At 34.6% G+C, this 26,224-nt stretch overlaps 1 protein-coding gene across 6 annotated transcripts in view; it reads left to right on the forward strand.

Annotated features, from left to right (window-relative positions):
* PDLIM5 (PDZ and LIM domain 5) overlaps positions 1 to 26,224 on the forward strand; it is a 181,920-nt gene that overhangs the window by 40,564 nt on the left and 115,132 nt on the right. For all 6 annotated transcript variants that reach the window (XM_025046026.1, XM_025046025.1, XM_006910739.3 and 3 more), the window contains exon 3: positions 19,415 to 19,566. In XM_025046026.1, the coding sequence (XP_024901794.1) occupies positions 19,415 to 19,566 (152 nt within the window). The remainder of the gene's footprint in view (positions 1 to 19,414; positions 19,567 to 26,224) is intronic.

The raw sequence follows: 26,224 nt of genomic DNA on the forward strand, positions 1-26,224 counted from the left end.
GCCTGTACCAGGTAGCATGTTGAAATAGAAATCTTTACGGGTGTTGCCACTGGTGTAGGTACTAGCCAAATGTTTTATACAATGAGCACATGGTGAGGTTTCTTCCTTTCTACTTCTCCATTTTGAAAGTTTTATGGTTGTTTTTAAATCAGCAAATAGAAGTTTGTGATAGTGACTTTTTTTTTTGTTTTCAAAATTGGAAATATTACATGTTGGGCATTCTTTAATTATTTCTCATATCCCCAGTGGAACCAATAGTCACAAAACAGAAGCACAGAAAGATAAATTGTTAGAATGGCAAGACACCCTAGATTATATAATTCAAACTATTTCGCTTCTCCCACAACTTTTTCTGAACAGCAAACAAGCTCAGGACAGATGAGTTCACTGACCAGTACACCTTGTTTTGAAAATAACTTTCTTAAATATTAATCCAGTATTTAACTTATTACTATAAGAGAATTTGTTAACTTCTCTTTAGCCAGTAGAATTTTCAGGTGAGTAATGTGGGTATTTTTCACTGACCCCTCCTAAAATAGTGTTGTTTCATAATAGCCTTTCATCGTGGAGGAGGAAGATGTTTTTGACGGTGCATCTTCACATTAGGACTAGAATAGCAGTAATATTGTGATAAATCAGTAATAATTGTGATAAGCAGTAATAATTCACCAGGTCATATTTGAATTTATTTTAGAGATCGTCTAAGTTTCACCTCCTAGGTGTTTATACATGTCACTTGGCCACCAGAGGAATTCTTTTATTACCAATTAAACCGCCCAATCTCTGATGATAGTCCTGTTTTAGAAGGCCCAAACACCTGCTTACCTGAACCAGCTTCGACACATGAGACTTGTTTTTATCAAACATACAAGAAAGGTCATTGGAACATCTACTTCCACACTCCTTGAACTTCTACCCATGTTCTGTTCTCTCTCTGTTCTGCTTGTTTCTCTTGGCTCCTACTGCAGGTTGTGATACTGGCTGTTAGCATCAGGTTACTTAACATGAGAGTTAATATTATATGCAGAATGGTAGGAGAATTGACTGGGTTTAGCTTACACAACACCTTTTTACTCCTGTTTGGAGTTATGGCTATAACATCTTTATTGGATAATTTAAATGTCTTGTGTAGAGCTAATTTATAGAACCCTGAATAATCAGAATTCTGACTGGCCTGGAAGACCTCCTGCTCTCTTGCTTCTTCTATTTAGCAGTGTCCTCACAGTTTAATAGAAAGTTATCTTAGTGTTTTGTCTTTTGAAGCTATGTTTATAACTTATTTTAATAATATCAATCCAGGTGCTCTGAACTCTAGCTATAATTGAAACCATTATTTCATTTTATAGCTTGCTACAGGAAAGCAAAAATGTTAGCAATCTGATTAAAATGACTATGCCTTGTAATGAGAATAAGAACTTTATGGTTTTGGAGAAAAACAGAAAATGGCATAGATAATAGAGGCTTCGTTCATCTGCTCTTATGACCACATCAAAGTTGTGATGGAAACATGGAGCAAACAGCAAGCAGAGTTGCCTGGGGTCTAGATGAACAATCTCCACAATTAGGGAGAGAAATAAGAAATCACCCTGCAATGGGAGGAGGTAGGATGGGGCGAGAATGAGAGGCTGCCGGGTCCTAAGTGGCTGAGTGAGACAGAGGCTGCAGCAGCTGCAGCCAGCAACTGCGGACATTCTCTCTTAAAGGGGCTGTGTCCGTGATGGGAGTTTCACGGTGATGGACATGCTCGCTCTGAGCACAAACCGCTGCTTGTGGGGCACCAGGGACTTACAGAGGGACGCTGAGTTGTTGGAGCAAGGGCCGGAGGCGAGGCTCTCTCCTGGGCAGAAGTGCTGGCAGTATCCATTGTTTCTCTGTTGAGCCTTCCCCACTCCCAGTGTGCAGAGGCAGCACCGCCATAGCTGAGACGTCATCAAACTGGATAACAAAGGTCACTTTGCCCAGAGGATTCCCTGAAATTCTGCCTCCCCCAACACGCGGCCCTACCCAAGCCACATCCAGGTGTGTTCTTGGTGAGTCCTGTGCAGCTTGCTGAGCAGTGCCAAGACTCACACTGGCGGTAGCCGGCCTTGGTTTCTGGCATGGTTTTTTGAGGCAACTATAAGCACAGCACCTGTGGTTTGCTTGCTTCAGCATAACAGGTGGCCCCGGAGGGACACAGGCAAAGGCTAAAATTGGCCTGCTGCTGAACTCCCCTCAAGACTGTGCCTCTGGACACCTACTGTACAAAGCCACACTAGTAAGACCAGGAGACTTAGAAGCATTGCTTACTACATAGAAACGGACACAGAAAAGCAGCCAAAATGAGAAGACAAAGAAGCAGAAACCATATGAGAGAACAGAACAGAGATCCAGGAATAATGGAGTCAAGCAATCTAACAGATGCAGAGTTCAAAACACTGGTTATAAAGATGCTCAATGAGCTTAGGAGAAGAGTAGATGAACTCAGTGAGAACTTTAACAAAGAGATAAAAAACATAAAAGTAGAAATGGAAATTATAAAAAGGAATCTATAAGAAATGAAGAATATATTATCAGAGATGAAGATTATATTAGAGGGAATTAACAGAGTGGAAAAAGAAGAGGATCGAAAACCACCAGTATAGAGAATGAGGAAGCCAAGGTCATTTAATTAGAATGGCAAGAAAAAAGAAGCCAGACTATAATAATAATTTAAGGAGTCTATGGGACACAATTAAATGTAAAAATATCCATGTCATAGGGGTACCTGAAGGAAAACAAGACGTTGAAAAGCTATTTGAAGAAATAATGATGGAAAACTTCCCTAACCTGGTTAAGGAAATAAACATATAACCCTAGGAAGCTCAGAGAGTCCCAAAAAAGATGAACCAAAGAGACCCACACCAAGACAAATTATAATTAAGATGCCAGAAGTTAAATACAAAGAGAAAATCTTAGAAACAGCAAGAGAAAAGCAGTTACCTACAAGGGAGCTCCCATAAGACTGGCAGCTGATTTCTCAAAAGAAACTTTGTAGGACAGAAGGACTTGACATAAAATATTCAAAGCGATGAAAACCCAGGATTTACAACCATGAATACTTTATCCAGCAAAGCTATCATTTACAATTGAAGAACAGATAAAGAGCTTCCCAGACAAAAATAGTTAAAGGAATTCATCAGCGCCAAGCCACTATTATAGGAAATGTTGGAGGGACTTCTTTAAGACGAAAAAACATATATAAAAAAAAAGGAATGAAGAATGATAATAACTACATTCCTATCAACAAGTACCTCAAATGGAAAAGAATTAAGTGCTCCAACCAAAGGTTAGGGTGGCTGAATGAATAAGGAAACGAGACCCTTACATATGCTGCTTACAGGACACTCACTTCAGATTAAAAGATGCACAGACTAAAAGGAAGGGGATGGAAAAAGATATTGCCTTTTGGGTCTAGAGGGTGTTGCGTTAAAGTAAGTCAGATAGAGAAAAATAACCAAGTGATTTCACATACATGGGGTAGAAATCTAAAGAACAAAATGACGGTAACAACAAAAACTCATAGATACAGAGAATATTTTGAGGGCTACTAGACAGGAGTTGGGGTTGGTGGGATGGTGGAATAGGGTGAAGGGATTAAGAAGTACAAGTGAATAGTTACAAAGTAGTCATGGAGATATAAAGTGTGGCATAAGGAAAATAGTAAAAAATGTTGTAATATGTAATAGGGAAGAGGGGGGTACTAGATTTAATGGAGTGATCATTTGAGCTCTTATCACTATGCTGTACAACTGAAACATTATTGTATGCCAACTATAATTAAAAAAAACTCATTGAATTGTGTGAAAATGAGCAATTAATGGTCTATTATATATCTATAAAGCTGAGGAAAAAGAACTTTATGGTTTTATTACTCTTATGGAGAAAGACCATATATAACATGTAACTAAAATAGAGTAATGGTGTTCTTGTGTCTGGTGGTTTGTTCACCGATAATTTATTGAGTACTTAACTATATTTCTCAAGTTTCAGATTCATATATATCTTGTATAGTACCCATGGCCTGTCTGTCTTCTGCTTTGATATACCCAGGAATAGGAATCTCATTACTTTGCAAGGAAACCATTATATTTCTGGAATGTTCTGAATGTTTTCAAGCCCTTAACTGTGTTGAGAAATGAAATCTTTCTCTCTGGAACTTTTACCTTTGAACCCTAGTTCTTGCCTAGAGGATTGTTAGATTCTTGGGTCTTCACTCAGAGTTTCTAAATCAGAATCTCTTATAAGTCTCTGTAGTCTATCCTTTTAAAAAGTGTCCTAAGAGATTATGATCACCTAAGTGTGTGAATCACTGCTTTGTAAAACATAGTAATTCTAGTCCACTCTTACTTTATACACTCAGTGTTTTTAACACCATTGTTTTTAATAAGTCATTCCTGGTATGGGTCTTTTACCATTCTGACTGTGGTGGTTTCTCTGGTACTGAATCACACATAATATTCCTGGTATGGTCTAAATGTAGAGAATACAGGGGACTACTAACACCTTCCTTAATGTGGATAGTGCTTTTCTTTCTTTCTTTCTTTTTTAATGCAGCCTGAGACTATATTACTACTTAAAAATAATTGAAAAAAAAAAAAAAACCGAACCCTAATAGATTGCCATAGTATTGACTCATAGGGATAACAGCCTTCTAAAACTCCCTGGTTTTATTTTTGTGGATTCCCTGTCATGTATTCTTTTATTATATTGCTCTTTGAATTCTTGCTTTTGACTCTAAATACGGGGTTATAGATTTATCCCTGTGTATTTTGGGTTCTTCAAGTCAGTAAAGAGCTTTTAAGCCTTTATTCCACAGCCAAACATACTACTTTCTTTTCTATCCTTTTGTTTTTTTGGCATCTACTGATTGATGTACATAACATCTAAGTCTATAAAAAAATTGCTGGAAATGAATATTGAATCAGCTCCAAGAAATGATTTTTAATGATTGATTTTTAATGATTACAGAGTAATTATCAAGTGAAAATCAAGAAAGATTTCATACATTTAATCGAATACGCAAATATAGTTTTAGATTTGGGAGTGAAGAAAATAAATATAATAAAGAATCCATTTCAGTTAAGGCTGGGCCATGTCTGCCAGATTTTGTCGTTGTTCTTTCTGTTTTTATCTTGCTTCAAGGAGAAAAGTTTTTGGTTTGCAAGTCATTTTGGTAGGGCAAAATACCTAGTTTCCTTTCTTTCTTGTTTCTTCCAAGTGAAATAAAACATAACAAGAGAAAAACGACACTTATTTGAAAAAAATCTTTACTCTTGAAGCTTGCTATAACTCTTTAGAGAATTCTCAGTAAATATTTATATTTCTATTCCATTGGTTTTCGTGCCAGAACAATTTTTAAGTCCATGAAGTTTGCTAGTGATTAAAGAATCTGTTGCAAGGAATATGTTTCTTACTTGAGTGTTCCTGAGCTATTAGACATTTTATGTGAACACATTGGTCTCTCGTTTATGTCTATGATGTTGAACAGTGTAGCAGGAGAACTCATGGAGTAGTTAGAGGGTTTTGCTCTTAGAGTCAAGTTTTCTTGCTCAGGTAATATTTTAACATTGTATACTATTTTCTGCCTTCTTGAAAGTTGAGGAAATGGCTTATACTAATTGCCAGGAGAGAATGATAGCTAAGCTAACCAAGGGATTGCCAGATAGATTTTCTTGGAAATGTATTCTTGATGTATAACTTTTTGAATAGATGTTCGCATACATCAAAATGCTAAGCCCGTGTTAACCTGTGAGATAGAAGAACAAATGCAGCATTTTTCATTTATCTGATCTTGGTCATTTTATAAAAAGAGAAAGTAGGAAAGTGCCCAGCATAGTGCCTGGTATGTTGTAAGTACTCAGTAAATGGTAGTTTGTCTTATAGATATTATTTGTTAATTACAGTACTTTTAACAATGAAAAACTCAATGTTGACCTCCCCTGAAGATACGTTATGCACTGGTATATATCATGTGCTCATTAACCATTTGTTGAAAGAATGGAACCCATGTCAACTGCTCTAACATAACTTCAACTACTTTTAAGTAAAACACTGATCTCTCATCATTCAATAATGATCAACAGTTGGTAGTACTGGTCATTTTTGACTGACAGAAGAAAAGCTCTTTATAGAACCTAGATTTACTTCTGCTAGTAAATTCTTGTTTTCTCTAAAAATAATGGCTTTAGTCTTACCTTTATATTTGAATGACTTTGGGCTCTTACTCTGAAGGGAAGAAGTGGTTTGATTCATCAAAGAGCTGATGTCACTAATAAGAAACAGGGTGAAGATGAAATAGCAGACAGTATGCTTCAGGCATGTTCTACCGGGCAAATCAAAATCTTAGCACCCTCTGCTCACTTATTCCCTCCCCTGTGCAGACTTTGCACAACTGGAAGCAGTGACACTGTTTAATAGACTTCCCCTAACTGCTGCGAGTACCCTGCCCGCTGCCAAGTCCAGTGTTACCCAGAGCTCAGAAACATATGGTACACCAGCTGCATCAGAACAAGAATTATTCACTGCTGCTTCAGTCTCTTTTACTTGTTTTAAAAAGAAAAAAAAAATAATGGCACTGACATAAGAACATTTCCTTTACATTTGTAGCCGCTGTTTGTGATTGTGCATTTGCTTTCTATGGAAGGAGTGAAACATCTAGAGTAAATCAGTGTTTTGTGACTAGAGACTAGAATGCTAGAAGCATTTACCAACATTTGGTGCTACCTTGATAAAAGTCAAATGTGCGGGCTGGTTTATTGGGCTGGAAAAATATTCCTGAGACTGAAAAAAAAGGCACAGGAGACCTGTGAGGGGTGTTGGTGTTGGTTCTGACCTGAACAGAGAGAACTGGAAAGAAAAGGATCCCTAAGAATTTTTTTTCCTCAACAAATTCCAAGCAGGATAAATAAAATAATTTCATGTACAGAATCGTTAACTGTATGGGTCCAAGTGTTGATGGATCTTGATTCTGAAAGGCCACAGATGTATGAAGGAAGCTGAAGCCATACTTCCTCTGACAGGAACAGAATGAAGACATATCTATCTTCTTTAAGGAATGAAAGAAAGTGCATGGTAGATAAAGCACTGAAAGGAACCAAGAGTTGACAAGCATAGGTTTCTTGGAAACAGTGTAGCATCCAGGAGTGATAATTGTGTAATGTAAGCAATCTGTTCTAAACAATGAAATTTTTGAAGAGACCACATCAGTTGATGTGGTAGCAACTTGTAAACTTAGATTCTTCAGAAATTATTTATTGTCACATACTATGCCCTTTATTGTATGGCTTTTGGCACCGTGGTCAGCCTGGGCTGTAAGTTTCCCTGTCACTTTTTCTTTATAAAGTAGACACCCTTAACTACTTGCCTTTCTCTGGGAATGGCAGTACTTTTGTGTCATCACATGCTTTTTGTTTTTTTCCTAAAGCAGTCTCTACCATTTTGCTTCTGCAAATTCTAATTTATATTTCAGCATTCAGGGCAATTGTCCTTATTTCTGAGAAACTTTTTCGTACCACCTAAGTATATTAGTCATTTTATTCTTTGTGTTACTGATAACTTTGCATATTTCTTCATTCCCCTGTAGTGTCTCAGAGTATTTCTTTTACTTTTGCTCATCCCTCTGCCTGGAATGCTTTCCTTCTAGATATCTGCATGACTCTTTTCCCTTACTTCTCTTGAGTCTGTGTTCAAATGTCACTTCCCCAGGATGTTTTCCCTGACTACCCCAACTTAAAATAGCATCTCCTGACACTTTCTTTCCCCTTTCTCTGCTTTATTTTTCTTCTGTAATACTTATTACTTCCTGGTATTTTATTATTCATCGGTATGTTTATATGTTGATTGTCTCTTTCCTCCTGACTCAACTTAAGTTCCATGAAGGCAAAGACTGCATTTTGTTCATTATTGTATCACCATACCTAGAACAGCTTGGCACATAATAGATATTTGGCAAGTATTTGGTAAATGAATATTTGCTTTCCCCATTAGCCTAATTCAATCTGTTAGTCATTAGTATCTGGTCTATTTGTAATTGCTCAAAAAATGTATGATAAATGAATGAATGCATAATTCAGCATTAAATTCTAGAAGGCTCAGCTGCTACCAGTGAAAAAAAGATTCTTGTCCTTTAGACTAATACATTCTAAAAGAAAAAAATCATTTGGAATCCGGAAAAGTATATAAGCTAGATTCTCTTCTCTCCCAGTTAGCTCTGAAACCTAGACTTTTGGATTTCTAATGTTGATGAGGTTTTAGCTTTTTAGAAAGCACACGGTTGCCATTTTAATGTTTTATAATAGAGAACTAAGAATAACGTACATGAAGTAATTGAAGAATAGTACAAAATTTATTTTAGTGTCTGAGTAATGAATTATAATTGTAACAACTATTTAGCTTGATGAGAGATCGTAAAGTCTGTGTAAATATTTATTATGGGTTAGCGTTTCAAGGGGCCCTGAAACATTTGATCCAACTCTCTTGTACAGCTAAGCAGAATGAGGCCAGAGATGTAAATGACTTGCCCAAGGTCACAGAATTTATTAATGGTGAGCTAGAATTACCCTCAGGTTTCTTTTGTTATACTAAGAGTTGCAAGGATGGGAGTAACAGACACTTTCATACATAGTTTGCAGAATTATTAATGGCCACAAATATCCTTGCTGGCAGTCTAGTGTTGTGGATCAACAGTTTAAATGCATACCTTTTTAGAAAGAAGTCCTAAAGAAAAAGTCGGATAAGTGTGCCAAAATAAATGTACAGTATAATTAATCACTTTATGTTTAACATAAGCAAAAAGAATTAGAAATGAGTTAAATTACTAAATAATAACCTAAATATCAAATACATTTAGTTTCCGGTGTGATAATTCATCATATGTTTATTATGTAGTATGTTTAAATCCATGTACAATTCTAAAGAGAAATAAAAAATATAGTCATTGCCTAGTAGGAGCATCTTTGCTGGTCTGCTGATCAGCAAACTGTTGGTTACAGTTTGAGATGAAATAAGGACAGAAATGAAGAGTAAGTATCTAGAAACTTTTGTAGTTTGACAGACTAATTTTATGTATATTGAATATGATGATAAAAATTTTGGTCTCATATTTCATATGGTTTCTTTAACTTTTTTTCCAGTAATTTGTCATTATTATAGATTACAGAAGAATTTGTATATGGCAGATGAAGGGGGAAAACTTTTCCCACAGATAGTGTCATTTGCCACAGGTAGTTTGAGAAGCACTGCTTTATAGAGTTGCATACACGTGTGAAATGTTAAATAGTATAAAACAGTAAATGAGGGGAAGGGCCATGCCTGTTCTTTTATACTTTTTGTCAGGATTCAGTATTGAATGGAGTGCCTTGTAGGGATAGGCCATTATTAAGTGTTAGTGATTTACACTATGAAGATTTTAAAAATGTCTTAAAAGTGAGTCTCTGTTATTTTTAAGCTACACTTATCTTCCATTAGTGAAATCATGATTTTACATCACTTTGAATTAATATTAATTGTGCTTCGAGTTCCTAAATTTTCTTAATGGATTTTTGTCATTTTGCAGCATCGTTAGCTTGTGGATTTTGAAAGGTTTGTGTATTTTTTCCAGCCATCATAGAAGTATGCTGGCACTGGTGGTTTAGGAACCACACTTTGGGAAACACTGTTCTAAGGTTTCATTAAATCATTAGTTCTTAACATTTTTTTGGTCACAGATTCCTTTGAGAATTTGGAAAGCTATGGACTGACTGAATGGAAAATACATGTGTATTTGCACAGAATTTGCATACAATTTCAGGGGAATTCATCTCATCACTGAACAGAACCCAGAGAGGAGGGAGGATTTGAAAAATGTGAATTTCAGAGTTAATCTGTTCCTAGGTAAACTAGAGTTCACTAATTCACTTTTAACATGTGTAGCTCTATATGACTTTTAAAAACTGTTTTCCTTATTATAGAGTGATTACAGAGAAAGTAATTTCTTTGTAATTAACAAATTTGTTTGATTTTGAGATGTTTGCGGATGTGTTCTTTTTTTAACTAACCACCATACTTGTCACATTTCTGGTAGGATTATATTTACACATTAACTGCAAAGCATATTAAATCTCTGGGTTTAAACACACATGGATTAGCTATTAAACGAAAGTGTTATGTGGCATCTTAATAGTGAATTACAGTTTAAGAAGGCATGTTTCAGTTTCATTAGGATGGTGATAGAGAGGAATAAAGATGTTATTTTAATAAAGAAGGACTCATCATGGGAGATACATTTAGACTACTGGAACAAATAATGTGAGCAGAAGCCTTGTGTCTGAACTAGGTAGCTCAGTAGCCACATAAGGAAAGAGGCATAATCCTCTTCCGTTTGGTTTTGTAAGGCATAATGACACATACTTTGAGGTATTCTCTCATTGCTGCCATATAAGGTATTTGCTCAGACTTTTGGGTAAAATTGATAGTTTGACTCGTAAGCCAAAAAATAAGGCCCATAGTTAAAGTAACCAGTGCTCTCATGAGTCAGGATTTTACAAATTTATTCACAGAGAGACATCAGTAATTGCTTGTTTTAGCTCACCATCCTAACCTACAAAAAGTCAAACCATTTTATTTCACAGAAAAAGGTATTAAAATGAATCCAATGTAGCCTCAGATTTTAAAGGGTGTGTTCACATTAGACATCCAAGCCAGAGACTGGCGTTTTATATGTAGTTGAGTAACATTTACAGGCTGGTAAAGGCGCCAACACTATATAACAATAAACAGTGCAAGACGTTAAGTGCTGAGTTCAATATTAGATTAATAAGTGCTGGAATAATAGTAAATAAATTGGGATGTGAAAAAGCCTTTAAGAATATGTCTGAGAAAAAAATCAGCACTTTTCAAATGTTCTTTTACTTCTGCTCACTTTTTACTTTATCTCTTTTGTTTATTTGTGGTATTTGGTGGTGATTAAGTAGCACTTATCGTTCTACAGGAAAACAAGTTCTGTTTGTTCTCTGTTTTGCTGTAATGCTCCTAAGCTATTACATTTTTTTGCGGTGGGAGAGAGTGGTACAGAAAGTCGCATTCACAGTATTCCAGTATTCTAGGAAGTATGTGGGCGATATGCATCTAGAGATTTTCAACTATCCAGGCTAATATGTCTGGATCCAATTTTTTTCCTCTACAATACGTACTAGAAAATAACATTACAAGACAAAATTAAAGATTGACCATTAATCGAGTATTTTTTTTTTTTTGCATTTAGTAAGCTGCATTATTTATAAATGTAGAACTGCAACCCCTCATCCCTGTCTAGTAGTTTATTTTATTTTTGTATTTATTGAAATTATATTTCTTAATGAGTACATATGTCAGTTTTTGCTTACTTTTTTTAACAGTAAGGCATTTTCACTGTGTGTTCACCTCTCATAGTTAGATTTCTTTCTGTCACCACATATTTTGACCCCCTTTACCCCTTTTACCTCCTCCCTCCCCTCTCCCCTCTGGTAACCACTAGTCTATAGTCCATGTCCATGAGTCTCTGTTTGTTTGTCCTGTCCATTTGTTGCTTTTAGGTTTATATCCCGCATATAAGTGATATCATGTGATTTTCAACTTTTTCTATCTGGCTTATTTTGCTTAGCATGATTAAGTATTTTTAAAAATAAGACTTTTCAGTGCTCTCCTCTGCCTCAAGAAAATTCTGTTGGTCAGATTGAAATAATTTTATTGGTATATTTCTCCAAATTTTAGTAATAGCACTGTTAGAAAAACAATAGCTTTTATTTTCCCATGGATTAGTTCCCATGGTTTTCGGACATGGGAAATTTCTGTTAGTGTTTCTTTCTGTAGCTGTCATATTTATACGTTCCTTTTTCACATTTACTAAGTCTGATGACATTCCTGTCATACCCATGGTGTTAGGCTCATACATTTCCAAGCAGTCCATATTTGTTGAAAATATGCAGAAGGTTGAAAACTTGGATATTGATCGTGGCTCACGATATAGGTACCTATCTCCTACTTGTTACCCATAGTATGTAATGGAATAATTACCAGTCAGTTTCTTTTGAACCAGTATAAATTGTTCTTAATAAACATCTAACTATTAAAATGGTGTTATCTATATTATAAAAGGATCTCTGTAATATACTTGGGCCTATCTATCTATCTAATCTCCAATAAATCATTTCTATTCCTGACACCTATTTTTCGATGTTTGTAACTAATGGTTTATAGAGGTTTTTGGGTGCATATCAGGAATTTCCTCTGCTATGGAAGGATATATTTCATTAGAGAAGTCTAAGAAAGTGTTTGAGTCACTGCTATGGTTCAGTGTTTTGCCTCTTTATGAAAAAGCTTAGAGCAATATAGTAGCTGTATTAAACACTCATTTTAAAGAGAAATCTTAGGCATTTTGACTTATTTAAATAATATCTGCCATAAATGGGTCCTAGCTTTTAAAAATGAAAGCTCTGTAGTGCTTTTTTTTATTGAATTTCTTTTTTTTCTGTGAGTTCAATGATTGGTTTGTTTCTGTGATGAACTCTTGAGAGGTAATAGCCATGGGGAAGGGTTAATCTAATAGGTATATCTCTAACTCCTTATGAATCCCAAATAGCACACTTCTTTGAGGATAAGATAATATTTTTTGTCGAGCGCATTTTTGAGATCCTTGTCTAAGTGGTATGCTATCTTGAGATAATAATAGTTTATTTCAGTGCAGTTTTATAAAGACGTAGTGCAATTTTTCTCTTTTATTAAAAAGTTGTAAGATGAAATGCCGCTGGAACCACACATGGAGGCTGAGCATTTGGAGGAAACCTAGTTATAAATTTTATTTAAGTACAATAAAGTTAATGACATGTTTAATGACATACATAAACATTACTTGAGTTAATTGGTTCTAAATTATAGTTATTAATTATAGTCATTTAGATTGTTTTAGTTATTGAAGTCAAAGTGTAACATCTTCTCTAATGAGTTATTATTTTAATGTTCAATTTAAATATTTTGTGCATTTGCACACGAATGTACAACACACCTAGAGACAAGGCCTGGATCTAGCTTACCAAGCCCTCATCGTCTTGTTTCCCTGTTCTACCCCCTATAACAGTACCCTCCTTTGTTCCTTTGCTGCGTGTTCTCATGTTTTCTTTCCTTCCTATCCTTTCCTGATGTGCAACTCAAGGCTTCACAAACATCACCTTACTGATTCTTATCCTTTGGCCTCTTGGTACAGTGGCAATACCTGTCTGTCCTAGGAAGTGATGATATGAGGTCATCATCCCGTGGGAATGGAATTTGAAAAATTCAGACTTTGATAGTGGTCAGCAGGGAAGGAGGACTTGGTCAGCCGGGGTTCTGAATCTGTGGCATATCAACCTGTGTTGGAGTTAGGGGAGGGTTTAGGCAGAGGAAAGAGAATGAATGAAGGAAGCATGTTTGGTCTTTCTTTAAGGAGGGAAGGGATAAGCCGGAACGTCTGAGTGGTCAGTTTGAAAAGCCGTCTTCTCTGCCCTGTAGGTTGAGAATTGGTGGCATAGTATAGTAGTAGTAGTAGTAGTAATAGACATATACTGTGCATTGTGTGTGATATGTGCCTTGATAGTGTTTTAATCTGCTCAACAGCTCTGTGAGGCAGCTGGAATTATAGTCCCCATTTTCAAGGAGAGATAGCTGAGGCTTAGAGAGGCCTATTAAAATCATGTCACACAATTAATAGATGACAGAGCATGAATATGAACTCATGTTTGCCTGACTTCAAAGCCTCTGCTTGGTACTGTGTTCTTACTTGCTATATGGACGTATGCAAGTCATTAATCCCTTTGAAGCAGTCTCTTTTCCCATCTGTAAAAATCTGATAGTGGTAAAGAATGATAAATACTTCCCAAAGTCCCTGACTTACTGTTGGTGCTCCATAAATAGTCCTAATTACTTTTTCTGGGTCATTTCTTTCTTAGGGCAGAAAAAGACTATATGAGAGGAACTCCTCCTCTAAAATGACTGAAGAAAAGTTACTTTTGGCATTTTCTAGTCAAAGTAAAATGGGGGAAGCACAAATCCATGCTGTCTTTTTTGTTTCTGTCCTCCGCCCCACCCACCCATATACACACACAGTCTGCCCATCTGTATTAGTAAACAGAAGCTTAGAGGTAGTTCCAACATATGCAACTTAAATGAGACCACAAAGCAATGTTTTTAAAGAAGCATACAACTATAGTTAAGTTCATGGAAAGTTGGACAGCAGCACTGAAAAATGCATTTAAAGATCAAAAGCGAAGCATTTGCTTGTAATTAGTTTGATTTATACTAGACTTGACCCAGGAGCTTCCCACAACTGCTTCCTTCCTACACATTGTGCATTTATGAAATACACACACTTATGGCTGTCACATTATATGTACAAGATTTACTGATGACAGAAAGTTATTACTGCTTCAAACAAATGCAAGCTATTTAGACTTGCTAAAACAAAGGAAAAATGAACTATGCAAATAATGAGTGACCTTGTCGTTTTTCCTTAGCTGCTCACAATTCATAATAATGCTACATCCTACCCAATTAATGGGGAAAAAAAACCATTTATCTTTCTATGAGTGGATGGCTTGACAAAGTGGTTCTGTGGATAAACAAAACTCAGGAGTAAACAAGTCTTAAATATATTAATATTCGTTGGGCTTTTTCTACTATACATATAGCATTGGTCAAGGCTCTTCATGCTCTTTAGTTTAAATTGTATGAGTAGAAAGCCTGGGTATTGAATAATAAAAATTGTTGGAGATTTAGAAAAGATGTTAATGTCAAAAACCCAAAACAATATTACTAAGCTCAAAAAACTAGACAAAAAGGAGTTCGTTTCATAGTTTAAATAATATGAAAGATTGTACAGATGGCAATGGGTATTTGTTCTATTTCTAATAATTGACTGAGAAGGGGTTGAGATTAAATACAGTCAAGCTCTTCCTAACAATTGTTAGATAGAGCTGCTAAGGTGAGTTGTGACATCGCTTTGGAGATCCTAGGAAAAATATATTTCTAACTATCCAAAATGGATTTACTTTGTTCTGTTGGAAATATGGTTTGATTTTTAACTTAGGTCAGTTCCGCCTAATGATTAATTAATATTCTTATTTTCAGATTAGAATCTATTTTTCTCTCTTTGGTGAATTTAGGTATACTTCTAGAATTTAGCATATTAAACTGGTTTATTGATTTACTGATTTATTGATTTCTTATTTACCACAATTTAATCAGATATTTTTCTAATACCAATAATATTCAGTGATCTTGTAGAAAATTATAAATATGATCCTTGACCCTATGGTGCTTGTTTTGAGGTTGGAAACAAGTTGGTGACAAGTTATAGATGACTTGTATTTCAGGGTTTAGCTGTATTCTACATTGTAGGAAGCAGAAGATATTTGAAGTTTTTTTTTTTTCTTACCCTCATTTTATAAGTAGTTGACATGATTGGAACTCTGCAGAGTGAAGTGGTCATGGGGCCACCATTATGGAAAATGTGGAGATGGAGGAGAGGGGGAGGAATCTGGAGAGTTTGACAGTAGGGAGGCTGTCAGAAAACTCTTGTGATAGGTAGTAGGCAAGGCCAAGGTGACAGATGACCAGGTTATGGACTAGCATGGGAGAGGAATGGAAGGATCGACAAAATTTATTAATTTCTCTAGATGTGGTACCCAAGAAGGAGGCAGAATTCACAGGGACTATAGGATTTCTCTTCTCCATCATCTAAAAATAAAGGTAGTAGAGTAAAAGCAATTTAAAAAAGATAGGTACTTCTGAGAAGTTGTATTTGAACATCTGGAGATTACATGATCTCAGAATATAGTAGGCAACTGGAACAAAGGAATAAGAAAAATTTTATCTGGTTATGACATTAGATTTGATTATTTCCTTTACTTTTATATTACTACAGGACTGGGAGCATTTAAATTGCTTTTGTTGGGTACATTTAGAGCAAATGTCCACAGATTTCAGTGTTTCTATTTTAAGGCTGCTTTACGTTAGGACTGGTGAGGTATTTAGCTATATGTTCTACTTGTTTTCTTGTTTTGTTTTAATGCTTGCCTTTCTTGACTAAAATAAAATATAGGATAAATTATGTTTATACTTTTTCTCATTATCAGGATTCAAATTTTAATTAATTTGCTGATTTTAATAGGAAATAGATGTTTTGCACTACCAACAAAGTCTTTCAAATTTAACTCTTATTTTAGGATTAGATCTATACCTTTACGCAGATAACTCACAGATAAACTTTAAAAACTGGAAGGGACCTTAGGGAAAGCCTTTGAGATCATCTAATACAGTGCCCACATTTCTCAGATTATCTGAGGTCAAGAGAATAGTAATAATAGCTAACATTTACTGGGCTATAATCTCACATAATCATTATAACAACCCTATGAATAAGTCCCTTAGAAAGTGGTGGCATTGCTGCGTTAGGAACTGTTTTCTTTTAAATCTCTTTCACAGTTTAGTTCTGTATATTAGAGAAGAACAATTAGAATTTCTGTTATTAAATTAAGTGATTTTTAAAGTATTTAAATTAATAAAAAGAAATACTAATTAAAAGACAGTTCACACCTGTTATTTAATACACAGTCACCTGCCACTTAACGACAAGGATGTATTCTGAGAAATGCATTGTTAGGTGATTTTGTTGTTGGGCTAACATCATAGACTTCACTTACACAAACCTATATGGTATAGCCCACTACACACCTAGGCTGTGTGGTATAGCCTATTGCTCCTAGGCTACAAGCCTGAATAGCATGTTAATGTACAAAACAACATGAGATTAAATCAAGCACAAGAGAAAGTGATAAGATCAAGAGATGTTATAAATACAAGATGTGTAAGGCTGCTGCTGACGTAACATGGCATGCTGCTCTACAGCCAACTTTTTTTTATAAACAGAGTACACTGTAAAATAACAATAAAAAGTATAATATAGTAAATATGTAAACCAGTAACAGTCATTAATTATCATTATCAAGTGTTATGAACTGCACATAATTATATGTGCTATGCTTTTATAAGACTGGCGGTGTAATGGGTTTGTTTACATCAGCATCACCACCAACACGTGAGTAATGTTGGGCTATGTATGACATTAACCCCCGCTGTGAGATCACTAGGCAATAGGAACTTTTCAGCTTCATTATAATCTTATGGGACCACTGTTGTATATGCAGTCATTGTTGACTGAAATGTCATTATGTGGTGCATGACTGTATTAAAACAATATCATTTAATGTATTTATTGTTAATTTTAAAGACTTTTTTCTAATTCCCAGGTACACGCACACACATTACTTTTATATTTTAATTTTTTGCCGATACAGTATTTAAAAATATATTTAATAAAATTCTACTTGTTTTCTCCTTTATCCTAAAATACAATTCCTTTAATTTTCATTGAATTTTGAAACTACTTTGTCAATACAATATATATGTAATATGAGGTATGTATATGTATACATATATAATATAGTTATGTTGATATGTTTTATATAAGGTAAATTTTGATCTGTTTTGTTACTCTGGGAATTTTATTTCTTTAATGTTAACATTTCATTAATTTTTCTTACCTTCAAATATCTGGGCAGCTGAGAGGAGTTTTTTTGGTTTTTGTATTAGTACAAAGATGAAAACAAAATCACTATTTACTATATATATGATAAAGAATGTTTCATTTGTAAAGTTTGAAAATTTTCTTACTCTTTGTGTCTGTTAGATTTTATATATGCTTGCTCAAATAGACATTTTTCTTACTAATTTCAAGAACTATGTCAATTACTTGATAGCTATATTTTAAGAATGAAATAAATTTCAAATTATGTAAAATTTTAGTTTCTTCTAATTCCACAATTTAAAACAAACAATAGATTTTGCCGGTGTTAATATGTGGCATTCATTCAATCAGCATATATTTCATGAAGGTTTATGGTGTGTCAGGCACATTTCTAGCTTAGGATGTAGTGGGGAGGAAACACAGACATGGGCTCTGCCTCAGTGGATCTAGCAGTCAGTATTTTCTTGATTTTAGATCCAAATGCTTGTATACTTGGATTCTCTGCCTTGGTCATTATTTTTAAGGAAAGTATTTGACAACTGATGGTAATCAAAACCTAACTGAACATATACTATCCATTGTATTTATTGCTTTGCTTCCAAATTATGAGTTCAAGAACTTGGTTCTTGTTCAGTTGGCTGAGAGCTATGTTTTTTTAAATCACAAAGTAATTTTAATAAATTGTTCTCCAAAATATTATGTTTTTTTAAAAGTTGTGGTAAAATATATATATCATAAAAATTAATCATTTTAACTGTTTTAGGTGTACAGTTCAATTGCATTAAGTACATTTATAATGTTGTGCAATTATCACCACTATTCATTTCCAGAATTTTTTATTATCCCAAATAGAAACTCTATACAAAATCTTTAGTTTTAAGTATTAGAGGAATATTGGTTACTTTCTGTCTTTTTTGGGCCTAGTCTTACCTATACGTCCAGCAACACAGTATTCAGTTTGGTCTACTTGTACTTTTGAATTCAGAACTTATCATTTGAATTAGAATGTTGTTGTTGTTGATTTTTTTGATTTATGCTTGTTCCATGTTTCTAGGTATCTATTAAAATTGCATCATCTTTCATTTTACTGTAATTTTATATCTGTTTGCTTCTTTTGGAGCAGTAAAATAGACATGAAATTTGAAGGAGATCAAACAGTAATGTAAATAGAAAATTTTGCAAAAAAAAGGAAGAATGATTGGGGATCAAAAACTGTGGTACACAAAAAAGTCTCACGGTCTCGGACACACTAGTTTCCTTGGCTGCCTGTTAAATGCCTGGAACAGGAAACATACCCAGTATAAAAGATATTTGGGCCTGTGATCTAAGAGAATTCAGCCCCCCAAACACTGGATATAAATTGGACTCAACAGGAAAAATAGTTCAGTAGATCCTCCATCTGTATTACTTTTTGTGCTCAAACAAAAATACAACTGTTTAAGAGTTTTAAAAATTACTTCTAAAAGAGTATTAAATACCCTATTCAGATTATATGCTTTTTCTTCTGCTGCATATTTCCTTGGCTACTTCTCTTCCTCATTCGTAACAATCACACACTATTGTTATACAATAAAGAAATGGACAACTTATCAGGGAACTTTTCTTAGAAAATTATTTTAGTTTTATAGAACAAATAAGAATCTGAGAAAATAAACATAAATGTCATCTGATTTTAACTTTGCCTGTTAAACAAAATAATTTTTATTACTTTGTCTAATGTTAATCCACTTTTCCTTTCATATAAGCAAAAGTAAAAATTTCATCTGTTTTATTCTTTACTTTTTAAAAAGCGACACTCCTAATTAAATCTATTTATTACAGTTAAAAGATGGCGGCAAAGCCTCCCAGGCGAATGTGAGAATAGGTGATGTGGTTCTCAGCATCGATGGAATAAGCGCCCATGGAATGACTCATCTTGAAGCCCAGAACAAGATTAAGGGTTGTACAGGCTCTTTGAATATGACTCTGCAAAGGTAAATTGCTTTTTGTTTGGCTCTGAGAGCGAAAACAACACTGAGGAATGCGTTTTCATGTGTCTGATTCTTGGTGTTAACTAAAAAGCTTTTTCTACTACTTTTGTTTCTAATAGAGAAATAAAAAATATAATGGCTTGTAAATTGGCTAATCGAGCAGTAAAATAATTGGTGGAAGCTTTGGATTATTTCTCCATAAAAAGGCATGTATTTACATACTAATAAAAATTCTGTCTACAGCTTCAGCAAGTTTAAGAATAAATGAAATTTCTTGATGGATTGTGCAGGCTAAGAATTCTTATAACAGGGTAAAACTCTTAGACTTACTATTGTTGGCAATATATTAGGGGGTATTCTTTTAAGGTACGATTTGACTTTTCTTAGTATGTCGTCTTTTCTCTTTTTTTTCCTGGGTAGAAAACTAATTTTTTAATATACTCATATGAAGTCCAGATTTTCCAAACTGACTGTTTTTAATGTTACTCAGCTTTAATTTATAAAATGGCTAATCATCACTTTGATAACATGTCAGGTGTTTTGAACATCCCAGTGTTTGATGTACATTGAAATCACCTGGATTGCCTTGCTAAATATACTGATAGGAATCAGAATATCTGGAAGTAAGAACCAAGAATTATGTATTAATAAATTCTCTGAGATTATTGTGAATTATAAAGTTAGAACCATTGCAATATCTGAGGGTGTAGGAAGGAGAAAAAAGGAATGAAGAGAGGGTGATTGAGTGATATCTCTGAATCTTTAGGTTTATAAGAAAAGTGGCTATCATTTACCAGGTGGTTATGGAGGGTTTTCAACAAGTCTTGTTTTTAATGATTACAAAAGTGTTCTTTATTGTATAAAATTTGGAAAACACCATTTGCCTACCCACCCCTGCCAAATCTCATAGTCTTCCATAAATTTTCATTTATATTGTACATTTTTAAGAGGGGAATGACATGTGGTGCCTCCAGACATATTTGGCTGTGGAAATTTTTTAATCTTGGAGTCTCTCCTGGGACTATTTAAAGGATATATACAGGGTAAATTATATGTACTTGTCTGGAGGAGTATCGATTTGGTCTTAAAACTGAATAGTAAAATTTTTATGAATTTAGACTTACAGATTTACTTTGCTGTATCATGACTTTCAAATTAGTGTCCTTTTTTTGACCCCCTTGGGAGAAATTCCTTTTAGTGGGATTGTTGAGTCAAAGGTTATGTGTATTTTAATTTTGATAACTATTAGCTATACATTTTAATGCATATAAAAGTAATCAATGAGAAAAATAACCTTGCTAAAAAGCTCTATTTCAGTAGTATTCTTTCTGTCCATATATAAAAGTGTGTACTTTTATTTATTACTCATTTTTATTTATGGACATTTTTACTAAGTATCACTTTTGAAAAGGAACCAGAAAGTCAAAAAGCTTAACTTGTGTTAGATATCAACAAAACAAAACAAATCCAGATGATGATTGGCTGTTTCTCAAATTCTGAAGTTGAAATTCAAATTAGTGTCCTTTTTTTGACCCCCTTGGGAGAAATTCCTTTTAGTGGGATTGTTGAGTCAAAGGTTATGTGTATTTTAATTTTGATAACTATTAGCTATACATTTTAATGCATATAAAAGTAATCAATGAGAAAAATAACCTTGCTAAAAAGCTCTATTTCAGTAGTATTCTTTCTGTCCATATATAAAAGTGTGTACTTTTATTTATTACTCATTTTTATTTATGGACATTTTTACTAAGTATCACTTTTGAAAAGGAACCAGAAAGTCAAAAAGCTTAACTTGTGTTAGATATCAACAAAACAAAACAAATCCCCAGATGATGTGGCTGTTTCTCAAATTCTGAAGTTGAAAGTTTATATAGGGTGTAGGCTCTTTCCCGTGGCTGTGTATGGTTTCTTTCATACTAGCCCACTTGTTTTCACATTGTGCTTTCTGTTTTATGACCCAGGACCCAGTATCGTATCTTCTATTGAAAACACTTCTGGGTCCCCTAAGAATAGTTGGAAACCAGAGGTTACCCTGTTTGGATGCATTTCCAATTTAAGTAATCTACTACTACCTATAAGAAAGATTCTTTTAAGCTACTTAAATACAAAATCTAACAAACCAACTTTGTTTTCACATTGTGCTTTCTGTTTTATGACCCAGGACCCAGTATCGTATCTTCTATTGAAAACACTTCTGGGTCCCCTAAGAATAGTTGGAAACCAGAGGTTACCCTGTTTGGATGCATTTCCAATTTAAGTAATCTACTACTACCTATAAGAAAGATTCTTTTAAGCTACTTAAATACAAAATCTAACAAACCAACTTGTTGTAAAGATTTGGAGATACTATTTGACATTGTCTTCATATTTCTGAATATTGATATTCATGGTCTCAAAATACAAGAAAGAACTTTAGGATCCTGTTGTTATTCATTGTAACTCTTCCCAACTTTTTGAATACTTCTTGCGTTAGGTAATATCAGCCTGAAAAGAGATTTGCATTTAAGAAAATTCAAGGTAAAATGTTAACAAAGCTACTGAAGAAATACTTTTTGCCTTTTAAGGAAAAAATAAAACTTTGCAGAGTTATCTTCAATTCTTCCCTATATTAAGACCATTCTCTTCTTAAATTCTCTCTCCTATCAAAGCAAATATTTTTCTTTCCCTTATTTCTGAATTGAACAGCAGCATCCTTAACTGGCCTCCAGTCACTTTACCTTCTTTTTCCCTCCACAACCAAATGCTCTGCATTCTCCTTCCAATCTGACTTACCTATAACAGTACTTTCTTTATGTAACTCTTTTCCTCATAAACATGTAGTTTTCTTCATGAATATGTAGTACTTTACAGACTTGTCTTGGTCCAGTTTCTTTAGAAGCAGAACCTGAAATGGGATTCATGTGTAAGTGATACGTTAAGGGAGTTCTTTCAGATGTTACTTAAAGGGAATGAGTGAAGCAGTATTGGGAAGAAGAAAGAGATGAGCTGGGATGTGGTTTCAGGGGATATCTAGCCTCAGCTAAATCCTGTAGGGAGCTTAGGGAGTGTGTGTGTGTGGCGGGTGGGGGCGGGGGTATAGGAAGGGCTAGGAGGTAGCTTCTGTTGCTTCCACAGGAAGTTGCTGGTGTGAACTATTAGCAGTCATCAAGGGAGCACCTCAGGGATAGGTGTACCAAACTGGTAGAAGGGTTTCAGAGAACCTGGGCTGGGCACCAACAGTATGCGCTATGAGGTTCCATCCAGACTTGAGTCTTCTGCTTAGAGGATTAGGTCCTCTGTGGCCTAGGCCAACTCAAATTGTCTCCCTCGATCATCACTGCTCAAAAGTGAATGTCACTTTTCATTTAAAATGTATGTCTTACTGGCCCTTGCATGCCTTTATGTTCTTTCATGAAATGCACTTCATCTGGCATGCCTACACACCACTTCACTGCCGATACATGCCTCCACATCCACAAACCCCGTATCGAACTCATCATCTACCCATATTCTTTCCTTATGATTGCACCTCATTCTTTTTAATTTTTTACTCTGAATTCCTATGACAAGTTTATACCGGTCTTTCATGAGTTATATCCGTATAAACCTAATTAGTTAATGGTCATACCTAATACTGCCTATGTAATTAACTAATTGCTCTATGTATATAGTTCTATTTCTCCAACCAGACTCCTTGAAAGCAGAGACCGTGTTTTTTGCACTACTTATATTTGACAGCTTTTATAGTTTTGCATTTTTTAGTGTCTAATAAATATTTACTAGGTACCAGCATTATTTCCCAAACTTGAAATCATTTATCCCAGAAATATTTTGGGGGTTCTTGCTATGTGTCAGGCATTGTTTTAGATTCTGAGGACATAAAAGTGAGTAAAACATAAAAATCCTTGCCCTCATAGTGCTGACATTTTAGTGAGCAGAGAGACAGACAAGGAGTAAGTAAAAACCTATAGTATATCACGTGGCAATACATACTATGGGCAAACATAAAGCATGTAAGGAGATAGAGGATACAGGGGTAGGGAATTGCAATTGAAAATAGAGGTCAGGGAAGCCTCAGTGAGAAGGTTATTGAGTATCTGGGTCATGAGTGTCCCAGGTAGAGAGAAGAGCCAGTGCAGTGGCCCTGTCAGGGAGGCCAGTGTGCCTGGAGCAGAGTGAGTGAGGGCAGACTGGTAAGAAGTGTTGTCAGAGAGGTAGTAGGAAATGGATAGAATTGGGACAGAATTTATAGGGCCTTGTGAGTCATGTAATGTTTATAATCAAATTTCAGTTTTCCTGGGCCTATAAAAAATTGTGAGAAAGACTTAGAGAGGTATAGCTGCTTGGCCAGATCTATAGCAGACTTTGAGAGATAAATGACTTCATTTTTGGAAAAAAAGGGCTTGGAGAAGGAACAGAGACCAAGCCTCTCCCCAGTCTTGATAGTGACGGCTCTGTCTTTTCCTGTAGAAACACTGGATTTTACCACTTGTGCTGTGTTTCTGCTTCCCTATATCCAGTATTCCTCAGGAGGAGAATATAAGAAAGAAAACCTATTTTTTTTTTTTGAAATCAAGGTTATCAGCAAATTTTTTTGTGAATTTTTTTAGGTTCAACCTCAGTATCCTAAAATAGGATTTAGATAAGAAAAAGTAAGAAAAAAAGATACTTGATTAAGGTTACTTTGTAATTGTTTTTTTTTCTGTGTAGTCTAACATGGGGGTATTATCTCTCTGGTATCCTAAAATAATAAAACTTTATTCACTATACTCTGGATATCTAATGAATACAGAGGTATGGAACTTTTTATTTTGATTTGTCTTTTACCCTTGAAAAGGATTTGAAATTTTTTTCCTGCAACTGGAACTGAATCTAAGAGTACTACAATTGGACAATGAAAGATTCTATCTGAAATTATTTTTCCTCTTGAGGAAATTAGGAAAGTAGCACTGTGCTTATTTTTAAATATCGAAAGCATTTTGCTTATGCTTTTCATCCAAGTCAAATGGGTCATTTAAAAAAATTATATTATTTCAGCTAATAAAAGAGGAAAATTACTTTTTAAAGCTTTGATGTCTAATAACTTAACTATATTAGAGTTAGGTTCTATGAATAAGATTTTTAACTATGTCATTTTATTTCAGTAATTCTCTGCATAACATAGATAAACTTGCTACTAACTTACTGTATGAATTGGAGCAAGTTGCTAAACTTTTGGGCCTTAATTTTCTTGACTGTAAAATGAAGTCATGGTGACTTCTAACTTCCCTTAAATTCGAGTTCTTGTTTTGGTTTTTTAGCTGTAAATGATAAGTTCCCTAGAGCTTGGTATTAGATCAAACTAACTTAAGTTTGCTTATTTTGGCTGAGAGAATCAGGAAATTGGACTTTCTTCATTGGAATTATCTTAGACTGTGCCAGGTTAGCAAAGTGAATTGTACTACTCTGCTGACTTTCAGGTGAAAGGTAGGTCACATGGATAGTCAAACAGCATTGGATCATTAAAAAACACTTTATATTTGTTCTTATTTTATATTTTTAAATTAATTTTCTTGAAATCACAGAGAACATATATAACTTTTCTAATCTTCCTTGTCTTTTACATTATCGGTAGTGGCATGTCTGTGTTGTGTTTTGTTTTCGTTAGACTTCATTTAGTTTATAACTTGTAATGATTGTAAATGAAAGATCTAGAGAGATTGAGTTTTGAAAAATATTGATGTACTCTATTTCTGCCTCTCCCTTCTTATCCTTTAAACAACAACAAAAAATTGTCAGAGGTCCAGTAACTACTACTAATGAACGACAGATTGAGTTACAAGAAAAAAGAACAAGTAGCTTTGTACCAGACTGAAGCTATTAGCCATCTTTCGTTTCATTTTAACGGATCACTTAACATCCTATTCCCGTTAGCTTTATGAGTTCAACTCTGCTCTTTCTTTAACTAATAGCATAGATGCCAGACTTTAGAAAGTATTCTAAATTTAAAGTTTTGGGGTATTTCAGTTCATGTGAATTAAAAGAAGTTTAGTTCGATCCTTTTCTTTTAATTGGAGTTCCATTTCAGGTTACTTTTTCCCCTTGGTATTTCACATACTTTTCCAATATTTGCTCAGAAGTTTAGGTTTTACTGTTTTTTTGTTTGCCTTTTTTTTGGTCTTGGTTTTAGTTTTGGTTTTTAATTTTTAGGTTGGAGGACTTTTTCAGAAGGACTGAGTCTTATTACAGCTGCCCCATCATTAAAATTAGAAATGCTGCTTAGGAAAGGAAAAGAGGACAGGCCACACGTTGACATCTTTTGTGCAAGTCTTTTCACATATATTCTTTAATCCTTATATCATTCCACTGAGTAAGGAGTTACCATGTTCATTTTTACAATGTGTACATTATGGGTTCAAAAATTAATGTTACTTGACCTACAGACATAGGTCAGTTCAAAGCCTATGCCTTTCCCACTTTCTCTGCTGTAGCAAGGGACTTAGTGACTATAGTCTCTTAATAAAAGTTTGTAAGATAGGATAGTAACATAATAGGGGCAACTCTTTTAACTCTTGTAAACAGAAGCATCTTTGTCCAAACATACTTCAGTCTTGCCTATCAGCATTCTATAATAAATATTATACCTATTTTCTATTTGCTTCATAGGCTGTATATATTAGAATGGATGTAAAAGAGAAAA

The sequence above is a fragment of the Pteropus alecto genome, unplaced genomic scaffold, assembly GCF_000325575.1.
Source record: "Pteropus alecto unplaced genomic scaffold, ASM32557v1 scaffold63, whole genome shotgun sequence".
Lineage (NCBI taxonomy): Eukaryota > Metazoa > Chordata > Mammalia > Chiroptera > Pteropodidae > Pteropus > Pteropus alecto.